This window comes from Chelmon rostratus, chromosome 9 (genome assembly GCF_017976325.1).
Source record: "Chelmon rostratus isolate fCheRos1 chromosome 9, fCheRos1.pri, whole genome shotgun sequence".
Lineage (NCBI taxonomy): Eukaryota > Metazoa > Chordata > Actinopteri > Chaetodontiformes > Chaetodontidae > Chelmon > Chelmon rostratus.
The window spans coordinates 69,618-84,873 of NC_055666.1; the positions used below are offsets into that span (position 1 = coordinate 69,618).

Genomic DNA, 15,256 nt, shown 5'->3' on the forward strand with positions numbered 1-15,256 from the left:
CTGGAAGCATTGCAGCTAACCTTTAAAGAATCCCTTGATGCATCGCCTGAAGGGCTGATACTACTGCCTGCCACACAACGACCCACACTCACACAGGAACAAACACAAACATAATGACATGGAAACACACCTAGCAGCTTTGCCACTTGCAAAGTCAGGGGACAGGAGTGATTACACTTACCGAGGCAGGTATGGAATGAAAGCTGATACAGTTAAGTTATTATCCCAGTAGAAAAGCAAAGCAAAGCACCTGTGACAGTTTGGATGACACAACACCACACCTATTCACTTACACAGTTTAGGTCCATAACTATTTGGACAGCAACACAATACACACACACACACACACCTGTTTAGTGTTTTATTTACAGATTAATATTTTTTAATTATTATTATTTATTTATTATTAAAGTTTATTTACAGATTAATGTTATATTATGTATTATTGTTTTAATATTATTTATTTATTAATATTGTTTTATTTGCAGATTCATGTTTTTTATGTATTATTATTTATTGATTACAGGTTCATTTACAGATCTGCTGTTTTCGTGTTTGTCGTTGTTGTTGTTTTTTAATTTAATATGCCCAAAAACCCAAACACAATGCATCATGATTACTTAATGCCATCTGTTTTTTTGTTTTTTATTTTTATTCTAGTTTTCTAAGCAAAATGTGGTGTTCTAGTCAGTTGAAGAGGTACTTATATTCAGACATTCAGAAAAGGAGGGACTGAAGACTAAAAATTGAGTGACTGTTCATACGGTTTTATGTTTTATTTTTTTAACCAATACAGATAACTTCATTAATTTACTGGTAGAAAGGGTGCCCTGTGATTATCTGCCTTGTTTAACGCCGTGCAAGAAGAAGAGCTACGAGACTGCGGTCTGCTCCGGAGGCCTGCTACAACACCGACCCCCAGTCCTGCACCTCGCCCACAGTGGAGGCGACACAAGCGGCGTCAGAGGAAGCAGAAGCGGGGTAAGCGCGGAGGTATCCGAGCCAGGCTTGCAGCTAGCCCACACAAGCCGGCTATCCCCACCATCATGCTGGCCAACGTACGCTCTTTGGACAATAAACTGGACTACCTACGCCTTCTACGGACAACCCAGAAGTCTGCGGGAGAGTGCTGTGTTTACGTGTTTACGGAAACTTGGCTCAACAACAGCGTAACGGACCACGCCATTCAGCTCGAGCGGCTAACCTGCTATCGAGCAGACAGAGCTCTCGCAGAGGGAGGTAAGACACGCGGCGGGGGACTCTGTGTTTACATCAACAATGACTGGTGTCGTGACGCTGTTGTGATCTGCAAGCACTGCTCACTACTGGTGGAGTTGACAACGATTAGTGGGGGCATGATGGCGTGAGACAACTCTGTCAATTTTCCACACCTAAAAGAAATCAACATACCTTGATGGAAATGGAACATTGATTAAGTAGAGAACGGGGGAAGCTAAAACTATATATATATATATAAAATAAATAAATAAAAAAAATATATATATATTGGAAAAAAAAAAACTTTTATTGAACAAGGAAAGCTAGCAGTAAGCTTACTAAGCCAGCAAACTTTTCACGTGCAGAGCTGGAACTGATCCAACTCCTCTATGGAACGATGTAGAGGAAGAGCACGAGGACGCGGAAAAATAAGACCCAGGCCTAGTAAAGTTAGTAGAACCTTGTTCTCACCTTCCTTCAACGACACTGTTAAGGACATGGAAGCAAGCGCCCTGGACATGCACAGCTATGCAAAGACTCACAGCCCTGAACGGATTCCCCTACCTGAATCTGACTCTGCACCGATAACACCGGCGGCTAAGAAGGGGAAAATGGAGTCAAAGAAGGACAGAGCCCAGCCTACTCTTGCCGACCTACAAGAAAATATTGTAAGAATGCTGGCAGACAAAATAAATGAAAGAGCTGACGGCCTGGAGAAGAAGGCAGATGAGCTTGGTCAAGTCATTAAACAAAATGCGGAAAATATTAAAGACTTGAAAGAAAATGCCGAATTCCTGTTCAGTGAAATTCAAGATATGAAAAAAGATGTTACATCGATCCAAAAGGCCTCTTCTGACCACGAGAAGAAAATCTCTGAGCTGGAGGAGAAACTAAATGACGCTGAGTGGTACCAGAGACGATGGAACCTGAGGCTGTATGGGCTACCGGAGCAGGAAGGAGAGGACGTTAAACGGCGGGTGATGGAGATCTGCTCGGCCATTGCACCGGAGGTCGGGGACCCTCTCCGCCACGTTGACATCAGCCACAGGATCGGAAGGCGTATGGAAGGCAAATCTCGACCAGTAATCATCAGGTTCGCTACAAGATCAACAAGAGACATGATATGGAAGAAAGGCAAAGGTTCAGAATACCTGTCCTCAAAGAGACTCCGATTCGGGGAAGACCTGACGGCGAGGGACAAGGAGGCCCGTGGCAGGTTGTGGCCCCAGATTGAAGCAGCTCGGAGAGAGGGCAGGAAAGCATTCTTCGTTGGGGTCAGAGCCATAATTGACGGCAAGGAGCTACGGCCTGACAAGGGGACTACCTGAAAGACTAGACACTGAAGCCCCCGCTGGAAAAGTAATCCAAGGTACTATGACTGTTAATTTGTTTATGAGTAAAAGGTGTGAAAGTCCTACATACAGACAAGAGTGTCACTGTCATTGTGTTCAATTAATGTTAGGGGTATCAGAGATTTATTGAAAAGGAAAGCTATATTTTTGTTTTGCAAAAAGTTCAAGGCTGATTTTTATTTTCTGCAGGAGACACATGCCTTAGTGTTGGATTATAAGTTTTGGAAAAACCAGTGGGGAGAGGACATTTGGATGTCCTATGGTAGTAACAGATCAGTGGGTGTTGCCACTTTAAAAGGGAACTTTAAAGGAAAGATTTTGAAAAGTAAAACACATATTTTTGGAAGATGGGTTATTTTAGTTGTTGAATTAATGGATAATATTTTTGTGTTGGGAAATATATATGGAACAAATAATAGTGTAAAAAATAAAATGTTATTTCAAGAATATGAGGAGGATATTTCACAAATTCTGGTCTTATTTCCTCAAGCCAAATTAATTTTAGGGGGTGACTGGAACACAGTCCAAAACCCATCAATGGATTGTTTACCACATCGTTCTGTACGAATGGATAAAAAAGTAGAATTTGAAAATATATGTGTTAATTTAAATTGTTTTGAACCCTGATAAATCATTCTTTACATGGAATACTAAAGATCTCAGTAAACAGTCCAGAATAGACTTTTGGTTAATATCTAGAGAATTAGAAAAACAACTTATAGAGACATATATTGAACCCTCCGTGCTCACAGACCACAAATTTATTTATTTATCAATAAGTTCAAATAATATATTACAAGGTAAAAGACCTAACACTAGTTACTGGAAATTCAATGGCACCTTATTAAAGGATAAACAATTCTTAGATACCACAAAATTAATTATTAAAGAAAGTTGGATAACAGGTAAAACCTTGAACTCATATTGTGGGCAGTGGGAATTAATGAAGTATAAAATTAGGAGACTGGCAATTCAGAGAGGTAAGGAAATAGCAAAAAATAAGCGCAGCAAAGAAGATGGTATAGTGAAAGAAATAATCATGATACATGGAAAGAACCAGCTCTCCAACGAGGATAAAATTAGTTTAACTAAACTCCAGTTAGAACTGGATCAGTTATATGAGGAAAAGGCCAAAGGAGCTTTTATAAGATCCAGAAGGAGATGGATGGAGGAGGGAGAGAAGAACACAAAATATTTTTTTAATTTGGAAAAGAGAAATGCTGAACTCTCCTCCATCCATAAACTTAACATTAATGGTCAGATTTCAGTAAACATGAAGGAAATTTCTTATTATGTTAAAACATTTTATGAAGAGCTTTATGCTGAGAAGCTTCATAATACTGATGAAACCTTTTTTTCTTCAATAAAGAAAGTAGTAAAATGTATTGATGAAGACTCCAAGAAAATATGTGATGAAAAAATAACGGCGGCTGAGATAAAACTTTGTATATCTAAGTTGAAAGGAAATAAATCTCCGGGCAATGATGGATTGACCAGCGAATTCTATAAAGAGTTCAAAGATGAAATTGCAGACTTTCTGTTATGTGTATTTGAAGAAGCTCTTGAGGCTGGTTAACTACCGCCTACTATGTCTCAAGGACTTATTATTTTAATACCAAAACCAGATAAAGATTTGTTAATGGTTGAAAATTGGAGACCTATAACTTAAATTAATAACGATGTTAAACTACTTTCACTGATCCTTGCTCAGAGACTTAAATCTTGCCTCAACACAATTATTGATGAGTGTCAGTCAGGTTTTATGAAAGGACGACACATAAGTAATAATGTTCGCTTAATTTTAGATCTGATTGATTATAATGAATTGCTTGAAGACGACAGCTACATCCTGTTTGTGGATTATTATAAGGCCTTTGATACAGTAGGTCATAGCTTTCTCTTCAAAACCTTAGACCTGTTTGGATTTGGTAACTACTTTAAATCTTACATTCAACTGTTATATAAAGATTGTAAAAGCTCGGTTAAACTGTCTACAGGCACAACACAGAGCTTTAATATATGTAGAGGAATTAAGCAAGGAGATCCTGCTGCACCCTTTTTATTTCTGTTAGTTATGCAAACCATGTTAGTGCACATCAATCATAGCAACATTAGTGGTATTAAATTAGGCAGGAAAGAAATTAAGTGTTGCCAGCTAGCAGATGACACCACAATTTTCTTAAAAAATGTAGACGAGGTTGAAAATGCCATTGAATGCCTGAATAAGTTTTCAAACATATCAGGGTTAACAATAAATATTGGAAAGTGTGAATTGTTTGCTTTAAAAGAGAAGCCTAATGACGTACTGGAAATCTGTGGGATTCCTATTAAAGATGTGGTTTTATATTTGGGTATCAAAATTTGTAAAAATCAAAAGGAACGGGCTAATATGAACTTTGACCCTCTGGTAAAAAAAGTGAAAAGGAAATTTGATTTTTGGTTGTCAAGGGATTTATCTGTAATGGGACGTGTTTTATTGTCTAAAAGTGAAGGTCTTTAACGATTAGTTTATCCAGCAATGGTTATGGATGTTCCTCAAGAATTAATTGGACAGATTGACAGGAATCTGTTTGACTTTATATGGAAAAATAAACCACATTATTTAAAAAAGAAGGTATTATGCAATTCATACTCTGAAGGAGGTTTAAATGTATTGGAATTTGGCACATCCAACACAATCTTTAAGATTAATTGGTTCAAACGATACATAAAAGAAAAAGATAAATTATGGTTTATCATCCCAGAACTGTTGTTCAGGAAGGTAGGTGGGATTGAATTTTTGTTGCATTGTAATTTTGATGTGGGTAAGATTCCTGTCAGTCTCTCTAATTTTCATAAACAAGCCTTAATGTCATGGTTAATGATATACAAGCACAATTTCTCTCCACACAGATCATTAATCTGGAATAACAAAGACATCAAATATAAAAATAAAACATTGTTTTTTGATGGTTGGGTTGGAAACAACATTTTGTTTGTCACACAATTATTAAATAGAAACAAACACTTGTACAGCTATACAGAATTTCTAATAAAATATAAAATTCCCATCACTCCTAAAGAATATGCAATAGTATTTGATGCAATTCCTACTGGACTATTAACACTTCTGCAAGGGGGAGTGGTGGAGAACACACAATATTCATTAGAGCTCTATTTAGGTGGAATACAATTAACAAGTAACAAATGTACAAATAAACATATTAGGAATCTGTGCCACCAAACCTCAATCCCTCAGTCAAAATCCATCTGGAATTCAAAATTTGAGAATATTAAATGGAAATCTGTATGGACGTTCAATCAGAAATTCTTTGTAACAAATAAAATCAAGGAAGTAGCTTTCAAAATATTACACTTAATTTACCCAACAAATCATGTTCTCGTAAGATTTGGAGTTGTGGAGAGAAACTGTGTGTTCTGTAACCATGAGACGGAATCTATTTGCCATTTATTTTTTGAATGTCTCTATTGTCGAACATTTTGGTCAAAGGTAGAGCAGTTTTACAATGTACAGACTGGCTCCAACATTCGACTAAGGAAAAATGATGTTTTATTTTTTTATGGAAATAGGACTAACGATCATCAAAGGAGTTACATCCTAAATTTATTCATATTGTACGGCAAATATTATATTCACAAATGCAAGTGGAGTCAAAACCCTCCAAAAATACAACAGTTTATAAAGGAAGTAGAGTTTTATATGACCTCCCTACACAACATAAAAGATAAAAGAGCAATGAAGACTCTAGACATTTGCAAATCCTTCAATATGTTTAATTAATTTTCTCTGGTATGGTACCCTAAGCGTTTATGTATATATGTACATTTGTATATAATGTATATATTGTATATCCACTGGTGTTTGTATATTGTAATGTATATATGGTATGGTGGACACTTATCAATAAAGAAAAGAAAAAAAAAAAAAAACTACTGGTGGAGTTTATGGTCATAAAATGCCGACCCTTTTACCTCCCGAGGGAGTTTACAGCCATTCTGCTTGTTGCTGTTTACATCCCTCCGAGCTCCAATGAAAACAACAGGAGCGAGGCATTGAATGAATTGCACGAACACGTCAGTGAGCAGCAGACTGCCCATCCAGATGCCTTCCTCATCCTGGCTGGGGATTTCAACCGTGCAGACCCAAAGAGGGTGTTTCCGAAGCTACAAAAACACACAGACTTTCCAACAGGTGGACATAACACACTGGACCAGGTTTACACCACCCTGAGGAGCTTACAAGGCCCTTCCCCTCCCACACCTCGGTGCCTCTGACCACATCACTGTTATGCTAATCCCAGCATACAGACCACTGGTTAAAGTCACCAAACCAGTTCTGAAAGAGGTGCAAGTGTGGCCGGAAGGGTCTTTGGAGGAACTTCAGGACTGTTTTAACACCACAAACTGGGACGTGTTTCAACAGGGTGCCACCTACAACAACATCACCGACCTCCAGGAGTACACAGACGTCGTCACTGCTTACATCACCAAATGCATCAATGATGTAACAGTAACAGCTGACAGGAGAGGTCCACAGGCTGCTGAAGGCCCGTAACACGGCCTTTAGAGAAGGAGACGAGGAGGGCCTGAGAACAGCGAGAGCCAACCTGTCACGCGGCATCACAGAGGCCAAGAAGGTGTACTCCAGGAGGATAGCTCATCGCTTCAGCGACAGCAGGGCTATGCAGAGCCTGTGGCGAGGGATACAGACCATCACGGACTACAAACCCCCACCGCAGACCTGTGACAGCTCCACCCCCCTGCTAAATGAGCTAAATGACTTCCTCCCTCCACTCAGCCCTCACACATCTGGACAAAAAAGACTCTTACGTCAGAATGCTGCTCATAGACTTCAGCTCAGCATTCAACACAATCATCCCACAACAGCTCATCACAAAACTGGACCAGCTGGGATTAAACACCTCACTGTGCAACTGGCTGCTGGACTTCCTGACTGGGAGACCTCAGGCAGTTCGGGTCGGCAGGAACACATCCAGCACCACCACACTGAACACGGGGGCCCCCCAAGGATGTGTGCTGAGCCCCCTCCTCTTCACTCTGCTGACCCACGACTGCACACCGTCGCACAGCTCCAGCCTCCTCGTTAAGTTCGGCGATGACACAACTGTGGTGGGTCTCATCAGCAACAACGACGAGGCGGACTACAAGAGCGAGGTGAGCCGCCTGGCCTTGTGGTGTGAACACAACAATCTCTCTCTGAATGTGGAGAAGACGAAGGAGATTGTTGTGGATTTCAGGAGAAGACACCCCCAGTATGCCCCCCTTACCATCAATGGTGGAGAGGGTAAGCAGCACCAAATTCCTGGGAGTGCACGTCACTGAGGACCTCTCCTGGACCACCAACACCACATCGCTGGCCAAGAAAGCAAACCAGCGCCTCTACTTCCTCTGCAAACTGAGGAAAGCAAGAGCCCCGGCCCCCATCATGCACACCTTCTACAGAGGCACCATCGAGAGCGTTCTGACCAGCAGCATCATGGTGTGGTATGGCGCCTGCCCCAAGTCCTGCAGGAAGAACCTCCAGCACATCGTGAGAGCAGCTGAGAAGATCGTTGGTGCTTCTCCCCCCTCCCTCAACGACCTCTACACCTCCCGCCTCACTCGCAAAGCCCTCTGCATTGCGAGAGACCACACCCACCCGTCACACAGCCTCTTCAGCCTGCTGCCATCAGTGAGGAGACTGCAGAGCCTGCGGGCCAAGACCAGCAGACTGCGGGACAGCTTCGTCCACCAGGCTGTCAGGATGCTGAGCTCTCTCCCTGCTCTCCCCCTCCTCCACACAAACACACAACCTGGACTATAACTCCCTGTTGCCCCCCCCAAACACACACACGCCGCCAGATATTCATCAAGAAAATGTGTGACTGGACTGGAGGGAGACGACACGAAGCTCAGAACAGCCAACACGACAATTGGTACGTGTTTAATTTTGTAGTTTAACCTGTCGTTACTTAAAACACCGTTATTACGAGATTCCATTATGTCTTCGTCTACTTAATGGAGGACATTATATTAGGCTGAATTCCTTGTTTCGAAAAATATTTTAGTAGATGTTTTGCTTGTAGCAAAACACATCTGTCGGTAACGTAGTATCGGTTAGTTCTATAATTTAAGCGACCGCTGATCCTACACCTTCTTTCCTGCGTTAGCTTGTATCTACTGCTATAATATTACTACTTAAGCTATTTCTAGTGGCGAGCCACTTCTAACACTGGGACGCACACAACCTGTTCAGTTGTTGGTGGCGTGGGAGGAAAGACTGAGAGAGGGGCGGTAAACACTAACCTCGAGTAACATAAAACAGTAAACAGTTTTTTCCGCATAAATAAAAAAATGTCATAATGTGTGCAGATAGCTACTTCCTGTGATGGGAAGTAGCCTGGACTATAACTCCCTGTTGCCCCCCCCAAACACACACACACACACACCCTGGACTCTGAAATGCCCCCTGCTGCCCCCCCACCACACACACACACACACACACACACACACCCTGGACTCTGAAATGCCCCCACCACACACACACACACACACACACACACACCCTGGACTCTGAAATGCCCCCACCACACACACACACACACACACACACACACACACACACACACACACACGTACACACCCTGGACTCTACAAACTCTCACTCACTGATGTGAACTCCTCCCCTCAGGAAACAACACACAGTCACTTTATTCACCACCAGTTGTTAAGCTTTTTCTTTTTGCACGACCATGTACATTTGCACTATTACATTTCCTTAATGTTTCATTGTTTAGATTGCACAGTTTTCTTACTTAGATTCTACAGTTTTTATTTAGAATGTACAGTTTTTATTTATCTCTTTTTAATATATGTCCTGTCACAAAAGGTTGAAGAGTAACGCAATTTCGATTCTCTGTTAGTCCTGTACACACTGCAGAATTGACAATAAAGCTGACTTTGACTTTTATCCTGTGGGGTACATTGTTTTGTTATTAGGCTGTAACTCTGTCTGATAGACCAATATCATAGCCACTGATCAGAACACATGGGCTGTTTTTAAGATTAACATAAACCTTTATATCCCTGTGTCTGAATTCCATATATCAGAATCAGGTTTTTACTCATACTAGGAACATGTTTTCGACCATTGGTGTTTAACACTAAATAGTAGATCTGTGAAAAATTGACACTTTAACTCGGATTAATCACGTTGAATTTTTAATCTGATTAAAATCTTTAATCACACTAATCACAAGCCCCAACTTTAATTTAAAACTTGATGATTTGAAGTGAGAGGGACGGGAGAATCTTCGGAAGACTTCGAAAGACTCCGGACCGCGCAAGGTATGCTGGGATACACACCGCTTGAGGCAGTTTAGTCTTTTTTTTTTTCAACTTTATTGAACTTGACAATATTTATAAATTCCAGTAAGAATCTCCACTATGACTTCTTACAGAAACATAAACAAGTGCAAGGCAAATAAAATTCTATATATTAACCAAGACATAATAGAAGATAACATAATATAGAAAAGAAACTAAATAAAGCAGGCAGTCCATCTTTTGCCATGAGACAGTCCTTCTTCCCATTACATTCACAGTTCAAACACATGAAAGTGATGCTTAAGGACACTTCAACACATGAAGACATTTCCATTACAGTCATTTAAGGCATGCTTGAGGCTCCCCTACAGCTCCCACTGATATACTTCCGGGTCATTTCAGTCAGACAGGAACCTGCTAGAACTAGAACATGATTCGACCATATGGATTCGACTGCAACCCGGACGTGCACAGCCGCCTTTTCCGGCCATGTGACTTCTTGGATTGTTTGGGGTCGCGCGTTTTTCAGTGTTGGCGGGTATTTGTAGATTGCGAACCTGCTGTAAAGCCTCGTTGTTGAACACAGAAATAATTTACTCGCCAGATATTCATCAAGAAAATGTGTGACTGGACTGGAGGGAGACGACACGAAGCTCAGAACAGCCAACACGACAATTGGTACGTGTTTAATTTTGTAGTTTAACCTGTCGTTACTTAAAACACCGTTATTACGAGATTCCATTATGTCTTCGTCTACTTAATGGAGGACATTATATTAGGCTGAATTCCTTGTTTCGAAAAATATTTTAGTAGATGTTTTGCTTGTAGCAAAACACATCTGTCGGTAACGTAGTATCGGTTAGTTCTATAATTTAAGCGACCGCTGATCCTACACCTTCTTTCCTGCGTTAGCTTGTATCTACTGCTATAATATTACTACTTAAGCTATTTCTAGTGGCGAGCCACTTCTAACACTGGGACGCACACAACCTGTTCAGTTGTTGGTGGCGTGGGAGGAAAGACTGAGAGAGGGGCGGTAAACACTAACCTCGAGTAACATAAAACCGCATAAATAAAAAAAATGTCATAATGTGTGGAGATAGCTACTTCCTGTGATGGGAAGTAGCGTTACGTGGCGGCTAAACTTTCGAACGAATTATTTACGTTCTATTAAACAAACGAAAGTTGGTTTATTTATGTAGTATGTGCCTCTCGCTTATTAGCATGGCGTTACACCCGAGTCACAAAAGTCACTATCGATTTCTTTAACAGATTACCTCAATTAACCCATGATATTAGCGAAACCCAGAAACCCGTTTAAAACACAAAAACCACTGTTCTGGCTTTATTTTCATAATCCACAAAGGATTTATCTGGGTGAAACAAATGCTCCGTCCGCTAACGTTACACGACAACAAAGATTCTTAACCTGTTTACTAATTTGCGACTGCTCCCAGGTAGCCGACGGACTGCCATCTTTGTTTTGATTCGGAAACGTCCCCATTGGTTACTCTAGCTAGTTAAATAAAGACGCTACATGTAGTCTGCAAGTCAATTCTGTATTTGATGCTTTAGGTAATGCGCATTTGGGTGTGTATTGCGTGATTTGGTACTGTATTGGTTGTTCGAGACAGGTAGAAACCTTCGCGTGAGATATGCCTGTAATGAAGATCTATAAAATAAAGTTGAACTCATGCTTGTGTATTTAAATACAATTCTTTATTGTGTCTTCCCTGCCTTGGAGCTATGGCCCTTCTCGGTGGTCCCACTGCAGGAAGAGAGGAATTGATGGGAGTCTGCGGGCCAACAGAGAGGTACACAGTCATGGTAGGGAAACCAGTGGCCACTCTGACAACAGACATACCAGGTAAGAGTGTATACCTACAATAGAAGTTGATTACATTTACATATGCAACTGAACTGTCTTTTTTAATAAATCTACACATAGTTGTACCTAGTGACTGTACAGGTGACTTTTGGCTTCTTCTTGGCTTTTTGGCATTTTTTTTTTATATCTTTGCAGTAAAAATATTTGAAATTATGGGCTGTGATCAAAAAATGTCCAGTGACATGTGGTTGCTTGCACAACTTAAAGCAGCCCTTCAAGGCTTTGGCTGAAGCTTGAAGATTTTAACTGTTTTAGTCTCATGTGTCTAATGAAAGCCTAAGAAGCCTGCGTTTTCTCTATTACATCTGTTTACTCTCACTCAGAAGTGTGCATTAAATATATGTGTTATTGTGCAGTGTGTTTCTGTAAACTAGATAATAAATGTATTTTCCAAAAAGTCTAGATATAAAATGTTTTTGTTGATACAAAATATAGATGTACCTTATTAGTGTAATTCAGGCCTACTGTCCGCTGTGGGCACATGCATTTTAACTTGGGTATAAATGAAGCATTTCATTTTATTTGCAATATAATATTATGTGATATTAATTAAATTTGCTTATAACATTAATTACATTACCACTGTGTATCAGGTGGAAATGTTCTCATACTTATGATTAGGCCTTTTTACTATCACCACATTTACTAATTATTCTCCAGTAATATGCCAATCACATAGTTAAGCTGAAAATGTGTAAAAACTGTTGTCATCAGTCATGTGGTATTCTATGATACCTTAACTGAGAACCTTAACTGAGTTAGCTCATTAAGACATGTGTTTTCCCCCTAGTTTCACCACTCCCGAGAGCACAGGCCCAGTGTCTCGCTGTGGTAGACAGGCTGACTGGGGCAGCCAGGTGGAGGATGCTGAGATGAGGAGAGATGTACACAGAGACATGCAGCGGTAACCAAACTCTGCTTCTATTTCAGTGGTTTTATCTTTGATTCCAAGCACCATCTTTATTGAGTGCCAACTTCACTGATTGTGTGTTTAGTTACAGGAGAAGGATACTGGGTGCAGAGGTCACCCAAAGAGAGAGGAAGACCTCCTCTGGCTCTTCTGGGAGGTATGTCACCATGTCTATTATTGACCATTAAATGCAGAAAATTCACTTGTTGAGAAAACATTGTCTTTTGTGCGTAGGCCTGCATGCTATAAATTGCATTACATCTGATATTTAGATGTTCTATTCACAATTATTAGCCGCATGTCGCGCCTTTATTGTTTGAGTCTGTATGTATGCAAGTGGTAAGCCTGTCTGTCTGGTCTGCTGCAGCTGTGACTCCAAAGAGGGAGAAAACATGGAGACCGATGAGGCTGTCTTACTACGACGACAGAAACAGATAAACTATGGCAAGAACACATTGGCTTACGACCGATACATTAAAGAAGTTCCAAAGTAGGTCTACAAAAACGCACACACTCACAAGGTTGAAGTGCTAGCAGCATCACATGTCGCTCTAAAGAGTCATGTTAATACAATCAATGCAAAAAAGTAAAACATTAAGTTTTTGGGTTCCATTGTTTTTCTCTTTCCCTTTTTGTTTTCCAGACACATGCGTCAGCCAGGTGTTCACCCAAAGACTCCAAATAAGTTCAGGAAGTACAGCCGTCGATCCTGGGATCAGCAGATCAAACTGTGGAAGGTCAAGCTCCATGCATGGGACCCCCCAACAGAGGACGGCCAGGACAAAGTCCTCAATAACATGTAGGAAGATATTTTTGGCCTTCAACAGGATACAAGTCACCTGAGGCCTGTAGTGACGAGATCCTATACACAGTCTGTCCACTATCAATCAGATGTTGGTCATGTTTTGTCATGTGTTTTATTGTTTGTGCCTGCAGTGAGGAGTTGGGTCTGGATGATGTAATGGACATTGAGCTGGACTTCCCAACTTTGTCAGACTCCCAGAATGCCCCAGCCTCTCTCACCACACACAGCCTTTTACTGGAGGTGAGTTTGACTGTTTAGTAGAATTGCATTACATCACATCTAAAACTCAAAGAAAAGGAAGTTTCCAATAAATAACTGTTACTGTTATTTAGTACTGCCCTCATTTGATAAACATCCAATAAAATCATTTACAAAGAGTAAGAGTTTTTTTTTGCCAGAGCACAGTAGGTCAGCTGAACATGGGAAGATTTAGAAACATAGAATTCAGCATATATAGATACGGCACAATGGCACATTCCAAACATTACATAACAAATAATATTTTTTTGAAGAAATCAATAATCTCAACACGGCTAATGTAATTCTAAAACTTTGTCAGAACCTTGTCTCCAGTTTCTGTAGAATGAGTACCAAATTAGAGATCTTTCCAAGAAAGGTAGTTATTGCAAAATAATCCAAAGAAAACCCCTGTGATATTTAAATTATGTGAATATGTAATTTACCCAGTGAAATATTATATTGCAGAATCTTCATTATGAAGAATTGTTCAAACAAATGCAGGGGGGAAAGTAGACATACAATGTGCAGTCTTTCCATCTCTTGTATATTTTATTTGTTACAGTAAATCTGTCATGTGGAACAATTATTCAGAAAATAGAACTACTAAACCTGAGGTCAAGATCCTTATTGATAGCAGAGATTTTATTGACCCTGATTGCTTGTGCTCTCTTGTTCAGGGTGAAGACTGTTTCGGTACTCCAGTGAAGGTACAGAAGACAGAAAGTACAGCAGAGCGTGACATGGCATAGGTCACTATAGACCCTCTCCAAGAAAGTATAACATGTACACACACATCTCAAATGATTCACCCCCACTCCGCCCTCAATTTTTAGCCCGAATGACTCTGCTCCAGCAGTTAATCCACTCAGGGAGTCAGCACTGATCTGTGGTGTGGTCTAGCAGGCTTCGCTCATATGTAAATTATAAATCACATAATTGCTTTTTAGAATGCAAGAATATATAGAAACTGGCTGAAATAAAAGGGCTCTCTAAATAGTTTAAAGGAGATAGACAAACCAAAGGCAAAGGAATTTACTTTTAATGATTCATATTGACAGGATTCTTTTTCAAGTATGTACATTTTCAAGTATTGACTAGCATTACTTCAGTTATATTGGGCTGTGTTTGTTTTTACATTGGTTGTTTTTTTAATTCAAATGTTACTGTTCTTATTGTTGTTTCTTTCGTGGTGAAGAATTTCAAATAAAACCAACTAAATGTCTCATTGTCTTTTATGACCAGAACTTTAATGGATTGATAGTCAGTGTGTCTTCCCAGTGTCACTGATTGACATATGAGTAGCTGCTGAGCAGTGTGTCAGCTTTGTTACCAATCATGTCTGTACAGTGGAAGCACTCAACTCACCATTGCTCTACGTATACTATTGTATTAAGTTTATGAGGACTAGCCTTGTAAATTAAGATGCTTTTTACCTGAGTACCAAATTTCACTTCTATTGTACTTCCTGATTCGGTTTGATTAAAGTAATTGAATGTCAAATGTTAAACCAAGATGTT

At 40.1% G+C, this 15,256-nt stretch overlaps 1 protein-coding gene across 2 annotated transcripts; it reads left to right on the top strand.

The window, feature by feature from the left end:
- The first annotated feature begins 10,377 nt into the window (after nt 1–10,377).
- On the top strand, nt 10,378–14,961 carry LOC121611591 (stem-loop binding protein). 2 transcript variants are annotated; one of them, XM_041944214.1, is made up of 8 exons: nt 10,378–10,574; nt 11,641–11,763; nt 12,575–12,688; nt 12,786–12,851; nt 13,062–13,184; nt 13,338–13,493; nt 13,631–13,739; nt 14,417–14,961. In XM_041944214.1, exons 1-8 carry the CDS (start codon nt 10,516–10,518, stop codon nt 14,486–14,488), a joined length of 822 nt encoding a protein of 273 aa, XP_041800148.1. In that variant the 5' UTR covers nt 10,378–10,515; the 3' UTR covers nt 14,489–14,961. The 2 variants fall into 2 exon arrangements, with proteins under 2 accessions (XP_041800148.1, XP_041800147.1); XM_041944213.1 differs by having other exon boundaries at nt 10,379–10,574; nt 12,780–12,851.
- Nucleotides 14,962–15,256: the final 295 nt, after the last annotated feature.